Below are 14,480 nucleotides of genomic sequence, written 5' to 3'. Positions count from 1 at the left end.
AGAGTAGGAAAACAACACTCAAAGGCAGGATTTCTAGAGTGATGTATTAATACTAATATGTCCCTCTTTACATTGACATGGTGTGCACATATCTGAACCAGTTCCTTTTATAATTATTCTTCTCTTATTGCCACATCAATGCAATATGACCCCCTTACCTCTAGGCCCCCATTTTTTTCCTTGAATCCAAGTGTCTCATCTTTCAAGCCATTGTTAAGACTATTTTAAAATGCTTCCTTTGGGCAAGGAGCCAGAAGGATTAGGTGAACACCAGAACATCCTATAAAGCCAGGGATGAATGCACCCAGCAAACATAATTTACCTGAAAACACATAGTTCTTGTGTGTTTATCATATTCTCTTACAGTAGCAGGTAATGTAAAGGGGAAAACTCTTGTTTTACCAGCTCTCGAGGCTTTAAATCAAACGGATTTAATTTTCTTGGGATGTTCTGCATTTTCTGACACGAAAATGCAAACATCTCTGCCTGACACGAGCAGAGAGCTGTGAAGGCAGTAGGCATATTTTCCATTTGCCATCTAAATCTCATGCTACCAAACCTGAGTGAATCTTCCTGGTGAAACTCCTAAACTGTGCAAAATCAAGCCTGAACCAGGGAATGATACTGTTATCAGATGAAACAGGCAACATTGCCTTTCTTATTTCAGCCTTAACTAAACTGCTCACCCTCAATTTGCAGCTAACACATTTAACATCAACTCTAAAGGGGCAATTAATTGAGCTAGAATGGGGAAAATAATTTGTAAACCAGTAGCAGTCTGTTGGAGTTCAGCAGCAGGCAATCGCAGCAGTTAACTTGCAAGCAGCTGCCTGGCTCCCCTGGCAGACGTTGCCACCCTTGAGGTGCCTACATTTGGATCCCTTCCTGAACTGCCTCCTGAACATAAGAGAGTTGTGGAGTTGTTGGGATGGAGCAGGACCTCTGAGCTTTCAGTCTGGTGTATCAAGGTAAATGGAAAATGTTTGGTTTTATCAGATGCTCAGCAGTTTCTGCTTCATGAATGGTACCTCTTCTCCAAGAGCTTCTCAGAACTCAGTCAGCTGCACAGGTTTCATTTGCCATTGTCACCTGCTTGAGTCTGCAGCTAAACTAGGTATTTTAAATCAGCTAGACTGGTTGAAATACATCTTTATGCCCCTTTTGTCTGAAGAATTATAGCAAACTTCTCCAGCCAAATAATTATTTTTAATGTGGATAAATATCTTGTAAACTGAAAGTGTTCAAAGCACAACCTCATGTGTTTCTTCTCTACCTCCAAATAAGTATTCAGGACTCCGCTGAAGACAAAGGACAATATAAGAATTTGTCTCCACTGCTTTTAGAAACAAACAGACTTTTACCTTATAGTTGCTCAGGAGTTGGGGAAAAAAATGATGATTGAGGGGAATCAGAGAGGAGATGCTTACTATCTGTCAGCCTAAATTGAGCTTTGCCAGTGAACCTGAAATGAAGAAATAAAAAAAACAACTTGTTTTTACAGTATGTTTCATCACACGATAATTTCATTAATATTAGTTACTTGTAGAAAGGTGCTAGGTAGGGTTTGGGATATTTTTAATAGTAAAGATACTGTCAGAAATGAGTGGATCAAGTATATACTTCAGAGCTGGCCAGAATCTTGAATTCTCTTCCCTAAGACAATCTAGAATTCAAAATTTACATTATTTGGAATTAGGACACAGAGCTGAATTTCTGAATATCTTTGATTTGGGATCAGATAACTGTTTTGTTTTAGAAAGACAAAAACCAGTTTTTAACTTTATATATATATATTTAGTATGTAGATATAGCTTTTGTATTTTGTACTGAAATGTTTTCAAGTAAGTCAAATTGTATGATTTTTCAATTGCTTGTTCCAAAATCAGTTAAAATCAGTTATTCCTGAAAAGATTTCACCTTTAACATAGTTTTCTTTTTCAGAAAAGTTTTCCAGCTGAAGTCAGGTGTATTTTAATTGATTTCATTGATAAATACAGAACAAACACAGATGCCTTCCTCTTTGTAGTAATACTCTTTAGAAGGGCCATTTCTCAAAAATCTTTCAAAATAACCTTTTATTTTAAGTTTAATATTATCACAAATCTTGTATATTAAGACAATGATACAAAACAGTGCTACAACAGTATTTTGAGTTTCACTTCATTGGCAGAAGACCTTGTTTTTTCCAAAGATGGTTCTTAACTCTGGAGTCAAGAACTGGATGGTGTGAGCAGAGCAGAGGATTTCTCTTTGTGGGGAAGTTATGACAGGAAGACAAGCCAGGATGCTAATTTCCCGCATGGTGGCTTTCTGGACCTCTGTCTTTGTGGAGGGGGTGTGAGGGATGTACTGCTGCTTTTAGAAGTAAAAAGAATCTGAATTTGTCCTGTCAGACAGGTGGAGTGGCTGTCATCTATTCCCTCAGGTTTTTGTGATGTCACAGAGATATGCTGAGATTTTGACCCATGTTAACCTCTGCATAAGAGTAAATTTGGTGACTTTTTTCAACAAGTCCAAGAGATTCTTATTAAAGGTAAAACAATTACTTTAAGGCTTGCCTGGGCAGTGAGGTCACTGCATAACCAGGGAGGGTGTGAATTGATGACACATCAACTATGTTATACAAATTCCCTGCATGGCCATTCTTTAGGTGTCCCTGTTCAGGGGTTTCTTCAGAAGTGGACTGCACTACTGTGGGCTTAGGGAAATAAATATCCCACTCACCAAGTCAGCACAGTGCTGTGAATGTGCTGCAGGCAATCCCAGAGAAATCTCTTCAGGCTTGGCTCAAAGCACTTCTAGTGGTGGTACCTGTCATATGTATGGCTGTCTAAATTTGATGTTCCTGTAGTTGCCCAGAGGATTTAAGGGGAACTGAGTTTCCCAAAGGGAATATAATTTTTTTCCCCCTTTACTTTCTGGCACTAATTGCTGGTTTAATTTTGTTTGCTTGTTTGTTATTTAGTAAAGAGGCACATTTTAAAAAGTATAAATGTTGTACTCTTTTATTTTCCCCTTTTGAAACAAAGAAAGAATGTTCTCGTGCCCTAAATGAGTGAAAGACCTTCAGTCTAGGAATCTTCTCTAACAATATAATCAAAGGCACATTTTCCATGTTAGAAGGGACCACATTTTATCCAAGAAATCCCTCATAATTTCATAGACGAAGGAAATGCGATAGCATTGCCCTTTGTAGGAGCTGTGATTATGCGCATGGCCACAAGGAGCTAAAGCCTGGCTGGCTGAGTTAATTATGCACTGGCTTGCTGCACACAGGTCATGTTTGAGTAGCTTGTGAAAGGCAGCCTTGGCTGAGCTCGCTGCGACGCCGAGTGCAAAGATTAGGAGTGCTGAATGCCGTTGGGTAAGCACAAGGGATGCCAATTGGTGGGAAGCAGTTAAACTGGCGGGGAAAGCAGGTAGCTGAGTGCAGCGAGCAGTGTACACAAGGATCACAGGTTACCTCGGGGATTTCGTGATGAATGCCTAATGAGCACATTGATCAGACAGGCAGAACTCTTCAAGCCGTTGTGAATGTAGCTGAAAGAGTAAGACACCAAATAACTGCTCTCACAAGGCTTTCCTTTGGCATTGCAATATTTAAAGCCCAGAAAGATAATGGAGAGAAAACTGGACAATAAAATGAAAAGGGAACTGTCCTGCTTAGCTACTTTAAACAACAAAAACATAACCCTGGTGTCTATTCGTAAGCAACAGCAACAGGCAGCTCATGATGTGCCTGAACTACTGATTATCGGTGAAAAGTCCAACACAGGATCTCCGGTAAAAGCAAGCAGTAACTTGCAGAAAGAAGAGAAACTTTTGCAGAGTTACTCCATGGGAATGCCAGAAGTCAATACAGTTGAAAGACAGGTCAGTGAGCTGGTGTGCGTGTTGGGAGGGGAAGAGGTGTTTCTGAACTGGAGAATTCAGAACAAAGCATATTGGACGTGGGTTGTATATTAAAGAAGGTTAAACCTTCTTTATCTAAATTGTCTCAATCCCCAGTAATGAATGCCTGCCCCATAACAAGCAGTACACAAATGCAAAGTCCTCTGGAGATCCTCTGAAAGTAATCTTTGAAAGCAGGTGTTAATGATGAGTTATGCTGTAGTAACTAATGAGCATTTTTCAGCTCCACCTCTAATAATATAGAGTGATGATTCTTACTTAAGGAAACATATTAGTATATTTCCTTTTGAATTGCAATTGCTTGAGTAGTTTGACAGCAGCTTGTACCAGGTTATTCTCTGGAATAATAGAAATTTCAGAAACATTAAAAGGTCCTAACTGTAGGTAAGTAGTTTATTTATAACTACTAAGTGGATGCTAGTGAAAGTTCTTGATAATACATCTGTGGCACCATTATTATTATTATTATGTTTTAATTCTGTATTTTATATAGCTATGGTATTTTTTGGAGATTGACTTGTGGAGAAGAGGCTTACAAAGGTCAATGCTGATAAAAACATGATGAGGTTTATTTTAAAAAGAGTTTTTGCTATTTAAAAGGTATGTTAATTACAGTAATGTAGTTTGGATCAGTGAATATTGTGAATATTTAAGGAAAAGAAACTCTTAGAACAAATTTTGTGTCCTTTGAAACTGCATATGCTTAGAATGGCTTAAATAATTAGTGTCAGACAGGAATGAAGTAAGAGCCAGGACAGACCAAATATACCTGAAGGCTTTTCTGCCTCAGATTACTTTTTATATTGTAAATGATTGCTAGAAAAAAATAATTAATCAATGACTTTGTTCTACCAAAGTATATCTTTTCTGTATTCAGTTCACTGGGATGTACGCATTGCTTGTACTGGAGCCATTAAGAACATCACAAAGTGTTTTGCTTTGTTTTAATTCTAAATTAGAAACAATCCATTTACAACAAGTCTTTCCCCTTTCCCACTAAACCAAGCATGGTTCACATAGCTCTCTTTAATTTAAAAGTACCTGTTAAGGTCTCTAAGGTTTGTTAACTACAGTGTACATATCATTTCAGTAAGACTAGCTGCAACTGCCTAAATCTTTCCCCATTGTCTGTGCTGTTAGAGAAACCTGTTCCCAGATGGGGAATAGGAGTCCCTTGGCAGAAGCATTAGGGCAACTAACTTAGTGTTTTGAAAACAAAAGCACCATAAAGGCTGCTTTAAAGTAATATTTTCTTTGAATCTTTATATCCAGGTGGAGAGGGTGGCTTTTCCCTTGTTTAAGACTCAGGAACTGTTTGAAAAATAACAGGTTGTGTTACAAGCAGTTACTGAAAATAGTAGTTACTGAGATTTGTTAATCTTCACTAAGCTTGGGGGAAGAGGGAAGGAAGAACAGCTAGTTAAGATCTAATAGATTTAAACAATATGCGCTAACAAGATGGATGGACAGGTTGTACTGAAATTTGTTAAGGAGGATGAGGGTTGAATTTCTGCTCACTCAAAAGTGCTGCTGTTACAGGCATGAAATTGAAGACTTGGGACCTTTGATGTTCCTGAGGCTGCTCTGTCCTCCTTTTGTTGTTCACTGACTGCCTGTAACAAACTGGGAAAGCATCTGAAGCATTTAATTAATAGTATGTGGCTTTTTGATTGTGTGTTACTGCCTGCCTGAATCCAAAGCCATGAATCAGCGGGTTGTGAAAGAATGAAGCAGGAAAGGTAGAACCTCGACACAGATAAGATAATTCTTGGCAGTTGTGTGCTTGAAGGCAAGAGTATGATAGCTGGTTTCAGCCTGTGGATGTATGGGGAGGAGAGCAGCCCAAAACCTTCGAAGACACTGGGTGAGAGTTTCAGTGAGGTCCGGCATTTGTGGATGAGCATGTGGATGACGGGGAGAGGCAGAGGGGAAGGTGCTGCTTGCGATGGGCCCCGTCTCCTCGCTGGCTGACTGCCTGGCATCAGTGAGGAGTCCGGTGCTTGAATTTCAGGATGTGAAAATTGACATCCCTGCAGGCCAGGAGAAGGAGGGCTGTAGAGCAGTGCCAGTCCTGGGGGGGAGAACTTTGCTGGAGCACCAGAGAGGAGCAGCGGCTGTGTGGGATCTCGGTGTGGGTGATGCTCAAGGAGCTGTGGGGTGCACCTGGCATGGCCTCAGCCTTGTGCTGCAGAGACTGAGAGATTTACGCTGGCTTTTCAGAGGTGGCTGCACCTCTTGAGAAGGGGGGGTGGCAGAGAGAGGAATGGCTTTCTTGGTAACGAGCCACCCCATGAGGTGACCAGGGACCACAGGGCTGGAGGGAGCACGGGGACCCGGCTAGGAGTGTTTAGCAGTGGGGGTGCAAAGCTGAGGAGGGCACAAACCTTGTTGAATTTACAGCCATGGGGTTGCATCCATTGTCAGGATGCCAGTCACCATGTGCATGCATGGGAGGGTCTTACCCAGTGCTGTAGTTTCTTGTTCTTCGGGTGGTTTTTTCCCGGTTCAGTTGATTTTCTTACATTTATTCTGTATCCCCTCACTGCTGTGTTAAACCCTTGGACTTTGCACTTCTGAATGGGAGTACCCCCCAAAAATAGCCGATTTTAGGAGACAGTGGGGCAGCCTGATGCCAGGCGTCTGAGGGCAGCCTGTCATGGAGCAGTTTTACCCTGCCAGTCACGCAGGCCATGGACAACAACCACCTTTCCCCCTGGACCAGCCGCTGAGCTCTGGATGCCATAATGCAAAGAACTGTGTGTCAAGCCAGGGCTTGAGACTCAGTGCTCCCAATCCAGCAGCATCTCCAGGCCCTGCTCCGCCTCTGTGCTTTCCCAGAGAGTTAGTCCAGCCTCGGGGCATATTCCTGTTGGATGATCTCCTTCCTGCTGGCTGGAGGTGGTCAAGACAGGGAGCAGGAGCCTCTGCCTCTTCCTGCTGCCCCCAAACCCTGCTTTGCCCCAGGGCAGGCATGAGTGCTCCAACTCCTGTCTGGGGCAGCAAGGGTTGCTCTTCATGCCGGTGGTTTTGCTGTGAAATCCTTATATTGGGAGCTGGGCTTCAGATGCTACACTCATGCACATCAACAGTTTCAGTTGCTACCGCCTTGGGTCCGGTTTAGAGCTGTCAGATGGGAATGTTTTCCATTCAGCTCTGGCACTTCTGTTAAAGCTGTCTCCAGGTACTGCTGTTTCTGTGTCAAGGAGACCCTTTTAAATTTTCTTTTTTTTTTTTTTCTATATTACTTAAATGAGTTTCATAACACTGCTTTCTGTAGGGATTCTTCGCTTTCAGACTAGAGCCTCTGCTGTGTGTTTTGAGTTGAAACTTTTATGTGAACAGGGGAGGGAAAGAATTGTCATAATTTCATGTTTTCATTACAAAAATATGTGTGAGACTGGCAGAGCAAACAGACTTGCTGTATACTTCCCTTTAAAAGTAAGCAAGCCTCCTTTGGTGTGAGAGACAAAACAGTCGGTAACTGCAGCCAGTTCTTTAACACTCCCGTCTGGATGTGGAGTCAGATGCATTTTCATTATTTCATTAGGATTTCTCTTTAGGCAGAAGCAAGCAGGAGGGACAACACTTGGGAATCCCAGGCACCTTTTTCAGCATTTTTGGAGGTGATTGTTTCTCTGATCCTCTTGCAGATGGTTTCTGAATTACTGTACAGCCTCATGGATGCCATCTTACGTGTGGGTGTTAGCTGGTATCAGGAAACCCTCTTTTGAGACCTAGCATGTGCCTGAGGAAAACTACAGACACATTTATGCATGCCTTATCTTTGTGTCCTTATGTGAACCTGCTGTTTTCCTCTGATCTAGTGTAGAAACATTCCTTCTCACAAATACACACATAGATGTATTTGTGCCCCCTTTTTTTCTGAAGCTGTTAAACAATACTAAAGGCTTTGTAAATACTTTATTTGAACCTGTGTACATTTCTGGTTTTTAAGGGGAGAGTCTTCAATGGTTTGGCATTTGTGGGTTTTTTTGTTTGTTTTTTTAAAGGGAAAGAAATTTTTTGTTGTTTTTTATATCTACATCCCCTCTCTAATTTTTTCCTTCTTATTTAAAAATCTGTGTGTGGAAGCATTTTTCTCCTACAGAGAACAAACATCTGGTTTTGTCAAGTAACAAACAAAATATTTTTGCCAATTCTTCTGAACGTTGGGATAGCTTTTTATCCAAAATATAAAGCAGCAGCCAAGTTTTGATGTTTTTGTGGCTTACAGTGCATTGAAATAGTAGAATCAGACCTTGCTTTTATGTTTTTCAAAAGACTGAAGGATGAGAAATACCCTTTAATCTTTTTATGCATTTAATTTTAATTGCTTTTATATCACTGAATACCTAGGAAAACTGAGATGTTGGTGAGTGTGGGAGTGGAGGACATAAGGTCTGTGATGGTTCCTGGGTTTCATCTGCAAGTGGCTGCCAGAAATGCGGTGAAGAGGAGCAGGAGAGTGGAGAATGTTCGTCTCACCCATCTCTCATGCTCTGTTTCGCCAAAGGATGCAGAAGGCAAATGCCTTTGTCGTATGAGCCAAAATAAACATACAGGTTGAGCTTCTGTAACTTGCACACGGATTTTTGCTTTACCTGGTGTTTGTGATAAGAAGAGTTGGCCACTGAGAGCAAAGTGTCTTTGGGGGGCTGGGGACAGGAGATAAGGAAGAGGAGATGAGGGACAATATTAAAATAATATTTCTTGAAGTAGACATTAGAGTAAATGCAAGTTTGAGTTTAAGCAGCATTTGAAATGCAGTGGGTAAGAGGCTGTTTTCTTTTTCAGATGGGCTTCTTTTCCATATACAAGGCCTTATTATTATTTTAAACTGTGGGAAGGCACAAATAGGAGGAAATAAGCATGTGGTCATCTTTGTGTGTGCTTGAACAGGCAATCATCTTTGCAGGGAGCTCCGATTAACTGTTTGTTTTGTTTTGAAAGGAGGGTCTGGCTGCTCATTTCCATGTATGTTGGGGATTTCAGTAACTTCTGGGAAGGGAAGTGCAAGGAGAGGAGTATGTGCACTGGGTGCTGCCAGGCCTTTGGGAGAAGGAGGTAAAAGGGCATGTTAGGGCTAAAATATTCTCATGACTTTTCTTCCCCAGCATCCCTGGAGCATAGCCTTCAGACCAAGCGAGAACGGAGGGGGCACAGGGGGGAGGTTGCAGGCATGATATTGGGGGGCTGCACCATAGTGCTGAAGAGTTTAAGTTGCTCATTCCTCCTCCTGTTCTAATAAATACAGCATGGAGAAGGCTGAAAGCAAATTTCTCATGTTAAATTTTTGCCATTTTGGTGGTGACCCCAGACCTCATTATTCCCAATCTGTCTAAGCGTGAAACAAAATCAAGTTAATGAATTTTGAATACTGCATCAAATGAACTGGATGCAGTCTACTGTTAATAAGCAGCCTAAATGCTTCTCATCTGTGCTGCGGTACCAAGGAGGGAATTTTCTTGTTGGTGGTAGGAACGAGATTTGTGGTACTGAGCCTGATCCAGTGGCCCCTTCCCCAGCCCCTCCCTGCAGTAACACCCAGCATCAGGTGCTTTATTGAATGCGAGGTAGCCCATGGCTTCCCAGGCGAGACAATAGATTTGTCCTAGTAGCTTGCATCTAGATCTTTAGTAGTTAAAGCTGCCTTGTCATGGACATGAATTTTGATGTTCTTTCAATGAAATCTGACAATCTGGGACTTGTCCCTCCCCTTCTCAGTCTTCCTTATCACTTAGCACCAGCAATTTCCTTTGGTAACAGAGTGTGTGCTCTGATCACCTATTCTGTGAGAAGCATTTCCTTTTTCACTATTTTTTAAAAAATATTTAATTTTCAATTGAATTGAGTGCATTAAACTGTAGAGTCCTAGTACTGTGGAGCCTGTGATCTGACTGGGAGATAGTCTACTTCCAGATGATCTACTTCAATACTGGCCATTACATCCTGAAAATCAGTGTTGGATAAAACTAGTGAGTTCTTGTAGCTCAATATATGGTCTTTCTTAGGTGCCTCACCTTAGATGAAACTAAACCATAGTGGAAGTATCTGCATAAAGTTCTGTGTCCTTTAAAATCTTTGTCCGATATAGATTTTAACTTAAAAGATCTGTATATATGCAGACTGCCCAGGCCTTTGTGTGCCTGCGTATAGCTCTTCAGGTATCATGCAACTGGTCCTTCCTCTGCCAGCTTGTTTCAGGCTCCTGGGAAATTCTTGATTCTGTTTTCTGTGGGCTTTTTGGTTTGGTTTGGTTTGGTTTGAACTCCTGTTGAACAGTAGCAGGTTGGCCAGACTGAGCCAGCTTCTGACATTTGTGGAGAGGCATTCAATACACTCTCTGCTGTGACCCTTTGTGTCACTGCCAGTGTACTCTGAAGAGCAGGGCTTGGACTGCTTGGTGAAAGTGCCCCATGGCTGCAAAGAGTTCAAGTTTTAAGTGATTGGATTGGGGTGGGAATATTGAGACAATTTTGCTTTTATATCCCTAGTGAATATTTTTTAAATTGCTGCTCAAGAGAAGTCTCAGAGGCCTGATTCATCATCGTGGGCATAGCTCACTGGTAATATATTCAAAGTGTAAGTTAATGTTGTGACATGTTTCGGTGGTATAGACTGACTTGAGAGCACTTCTAGTATGTGCTTGAGAGCACATGCAGAATATTGCTGCTTTCACAGCGCTAAAGATACATGCATTTTATTTTTATTTTTCCTCTTGCTCCTTAGACTTTGTCCAACACTGATTCTCCTCCTGGCTGTGAGCTGGAGCCTACAATGAAACACAATTTTGCTTTTGACAACATGGGCTATGAGGAGAGCTTTGAAAGTGTGCCCTCTCCATCTTCCCAAGAACACACCGTGGCAGTCAGTATTGTGGGAATGACTTGCCAATCGTGTGTGCAGTCGATAGAAGGCCGAATTTCCAAGGTGAAGGGCATTGTGAGTATTAAAGTCTCCCTTGAGCAGAACAACGCTGTAATAAAGTATCTGCAGACAGAAATAAATCCTGAACAGATTTGCCAGGAGATTCAGGATATGGGCTTTGATGCCAACATAGCAGAAGAGAGATTGACAACAGCAACTGTAAATTTGTCACGCTTGAGAGAAGCAGTAGTTAAGCTTCGGGTAGAAGGCATGACGTGCCAGTCCTGTGTCACCAACATTGAAGGAAAGATTAGGAAACTGCATGGTGTGGCAAAAATCAAGGTGTCACTTGGTAACCAGGAAGCCGTTATTGCTTACTATCCTTACATCATTCAGCCTGACGACCTCAAGAGCCATATCAGTAACCTGGGATATGACTGCACCATTAAAAGTAAATCAACCCCTTTGAAGCTGGGTGTCCTCGATCTCGAGCGCTTGCAGAATGCAAACCCCAAGGAGACACCAGCAAGTCTTGAGAGTGATCGGGTGGATCCACTGGTCACAGAGATGCGTAGCACAGCTACAATGGCTGTACAGATAGAAGGCATGCACTGCAAGTCCTGTGTCAGAAACATTGAAGAAAATATATCAGATCTTCCTGGCATACAAAGCATTAAAGTGTCTTTGGAGCATAAATGTGCTGTGGTACAGTATAGCCCAAATCTAATTACCCTGTCAGCTTTGCAGCAAGCTATTGAATCCCTTCCACCTGGAAACTTTAAAGTATGCCTCCTTAATGTTTCAGAAGCAAATAAAGGAGCATCTCCATTACCTGCTTTGCTATATGGTCTCTTCAGAGAGCCACTGCAAGACATGACATGCACGGCTGTTATCAGGATCGATGGCATGACCTGCAATTCTTGTGTACAGTCTATAGAAGGGGCTATATCACAGAGACAAGGAGTGCAACGTATAGCAGTTTCTCTAGCTGGCAGAACTGGGACCATACATTATGATCCAGTTATTACTAATGGAGAAGAGTTAAGAGCTGCCATAGAAGAGATGGGGTTTGATGCTTCTGTGCTGACAGGTAACAGGTTTTTTTCTTCTGTGGGTAGCGTGCCAAATGGGGCTGTGCGACACCTGTGTTGAGACTCTTCTGGAGAGAAACTCTTAAAACATTAGCACTGTCTTTTCTAAGGGACTGACCTGATCTGACCTCACTTAGCAAGCGAGAGAGATTTCAGCTGTGAAGCACCTTATTTCAGCCCTTAAAAACTGCACTAGTGGGTGGAAGAGTTGAGTTACATTATGAAACCAAAAGGTTTGGAAGTTGGTACGAGGTCTTTCAAATAGCTGATCACCTTACCCACTGAAGTAGGTTTCCTCCTAGGTCTAGGCTACTGTAAGTAGATCTATCAAAACAAGTGTTTCCATTTATGTTCCAAAATACTAAAACCCACAAACTTAATGAAATGTCTTTCATTTAAAACCACTTTTTACCTAACTAAAATCTCTTTCGATGTGTCCTAATCCTTTGACCTTTATTTCTTGAGTATTTTTACTAGCCCTACTTTACTAAAGCAAAGCCCTTACTTTTAAGCAAGGTAAGTGGCAAGGTACAGGTACTCTTTGGTGGAAGCAGGTGCTTTTACAAGTCAGCTGCAGCACAGTTTGCACATTTTGTACATGTGCTCAATGTTTAAGAAGTTGCTGTGGTGCACAATCTCCTCCCTAGAAAATTCCAAATGTGGCAATATTTATTTGCTTCAACTCAACAGATTTGCTTTGAGATACTGATTAGTTTACCTGGAATGAATTAGTTTGATCACAATAGACCACATCCTATTGACTTTTCTCATGAGTCCAACCCCTCTGAATCTGTGGTACTACTACAGATGAGGAGGAGGCTGTATCTGGTGTTTAATTATGATTGGTTTATAATTTGTTGGTGGGAGACCTCCCAATCCGTCTGTGGAGAAGGAGGATACCCCCTGTGTTTAGCGTGTTCAGAAACTCTTGCTCCTTTACACAAACTTCTGCTCAAGGGAGGCAGTTTGTGAACACAGCTGGAGCTGTTGGGTGTCTGTTCAGTCTCTGGTAAAGAACAAAAATTATTGCAACGGGCCTTGGAGGTCTTCTGGGTGCTGCAAATCATTCCGTTACTCATTTTTCAGTACTTGCAGTGTAAATATTGTTCCATAAAGAGAAACCTGTTGAGAAACTTGTCCTTTTCCTTGTTTGAGATGAAGTGCTATGAGTCCTGCATAAATGACAACAAGGACAGAATGGATATGACTGGATGGCATTCTCTGTGCTAGATAAGGACCCTCTAGATACCAATATATCTTTATCTAGTGGAGGTAGCTGTCAGGTCTAGGCATTGAAATTGGAGGGAATCATTTGCCATCTGAAAGTGGAAAACTAGTTCTGTAGAGTTAAATGGTCATGCAAGTGGTACTGGTGAGTGTATATTGTTACATGCGTAGCAACAATCTATATTATTTTCATGAAGAGACCAAGATTACCATGTGACGTTTCAAACAACTAAGAAACTTTGCATGGTTGATAAATGTGACCTGTCTATAGCTTTGCATCACCTGATTGCACTGTAAATAGTGTATGTTCGGTGTATTGTGCATTTATTCAAGATACCGCCGCTGGAGAACGTAGGCACCAGCCTGATGCCAGCAATGCTGCTGTGCAGCCTCAACCTCCAGAGCCTCCTCGCCAAGACTGTGCCTCAGGTGCTCTTCCAGACAGTCCTCACCTTGATGGGACAAACGAGCACAGCAGAGTGACAGCTGAAAAGTGTTTTTTACAAATCACAGGCATGACCTGTGCATCATGTGTATCTACTATTGAAAGAAGTTTGCAGAAAGAAGACGGTAATAAATTTAAGGTTCCTATAATGAGTCTATAAGGGACTATGGGACGGAAAAAGTATTCTATGTGATTAATGGAAGAGGCTGTGGTACAACATCTGGAGGTTAAATAGACTTAATGCTCTTTCTTAGTGCTAATGTAACTATATCACTGTTTAACTATCCTACTGCACTGGTAGACAAGACCAATGGACATACTTGTAACAGTAAGTTGCTGTAATGTGATAAAAATTTCAAATAAGGCTCAGGACAAGAACAGAGAAATGGTTCTCATTTAGTTGTCAGGGCCTTATTGCTTCACAGAGCAATCCATCTCCTCCAGAGCTGTTAAGAGCTCTGACACATTTGTGATCTGAAACTTACCCTTCAGGGCACATTTGCACAAGCAGGAACAAACAAATTCGTGGCTCCAGTTCCTCAGTGATTATATTAGCTTAGGCACAGCAAAGCTTATTAGGTTAGAAGTCTGCAGACTGGAGCTGCCTTTCCTCTGGCTATAGAGAAGATGAACAGATGAGCCTCAGCAATGTCTGATTTAATTTGTGTAGGCATGCCTTTGGAGGGTTTTGCTTACTGATTCCTGTGCCCCCAGTCACTCAGTGATGGTCTCACTGCCTTGATTTAAAAATCCAAGACACCATTAGCACTTCAGAAAAAAAATTTTTTGCCAGTGACTTTTATGTTTGCCTTTCAATTCTAAGTGTAGATTTCTGTAGTTTTATTTATATTAAAAAAAAAAAAAAAGGAAAAAACCCAAAACCAAAGGAAAAAAACAAGAAAAGAAAAAGGCCTAGCATTGTGCTGTGGGGTTTGTTT

General features: G+C 41.6%; 1 protein-coding gene across 2 annotated transcripts in view; it reads left to right on the top strand.

Moving 5' to 3' along the window:
• Nucleotides 1-14,480, top strand: part of ATP7B (ATPase copper transporting beta) — a 40,239-nt gene that overhangs the window by 5,881 nt on the left and 19,878 nt on the right. The window contains exons 1-3 of one of the 2 annotated variants that reach the window (XM_074815758.1): nucleotides 3,839-3,873; nucleotides 10,642-11,869; nucleotides 13,431-13,667. In XM_074815758.1, the coding sequence (XP_074671859.1) occupies nucleotides 3,844-3,873; nucleotides 10,642-11,869; nucleotides 13,431-13,667 (1,495 nt within the window). In that variant the 5' untranslated portion in view covers nucleotides 3,839-3,843. Of the gene's footprint in view, nucleotides 1-3,838; nucleotides 3,874-10,641; nucleotides 11,870-13,430; nucleotides 13,668-14,480 lie in introns of those variants that run through there. The other variant, XM_074815759.1, reaches the window with a different exon arrangement.

Source organism: Strix aluco, chromosome 2, assembly GCF_031877795.1.
Source record: "Strix aluco isolate bStrAlu1 chromosome 2, bStrAlu1.hap1, whole genome shotgun sequence".
NCBI lineage: Eukaryota > Metazoa > Chordata > Aves > Strigiformes > Strigidae > Strix > Strix aluco.
Note: the sequence above shows the minus strand (reverse complement) of the source record. Positions and strands in the feature narration are given on the sequence as shown.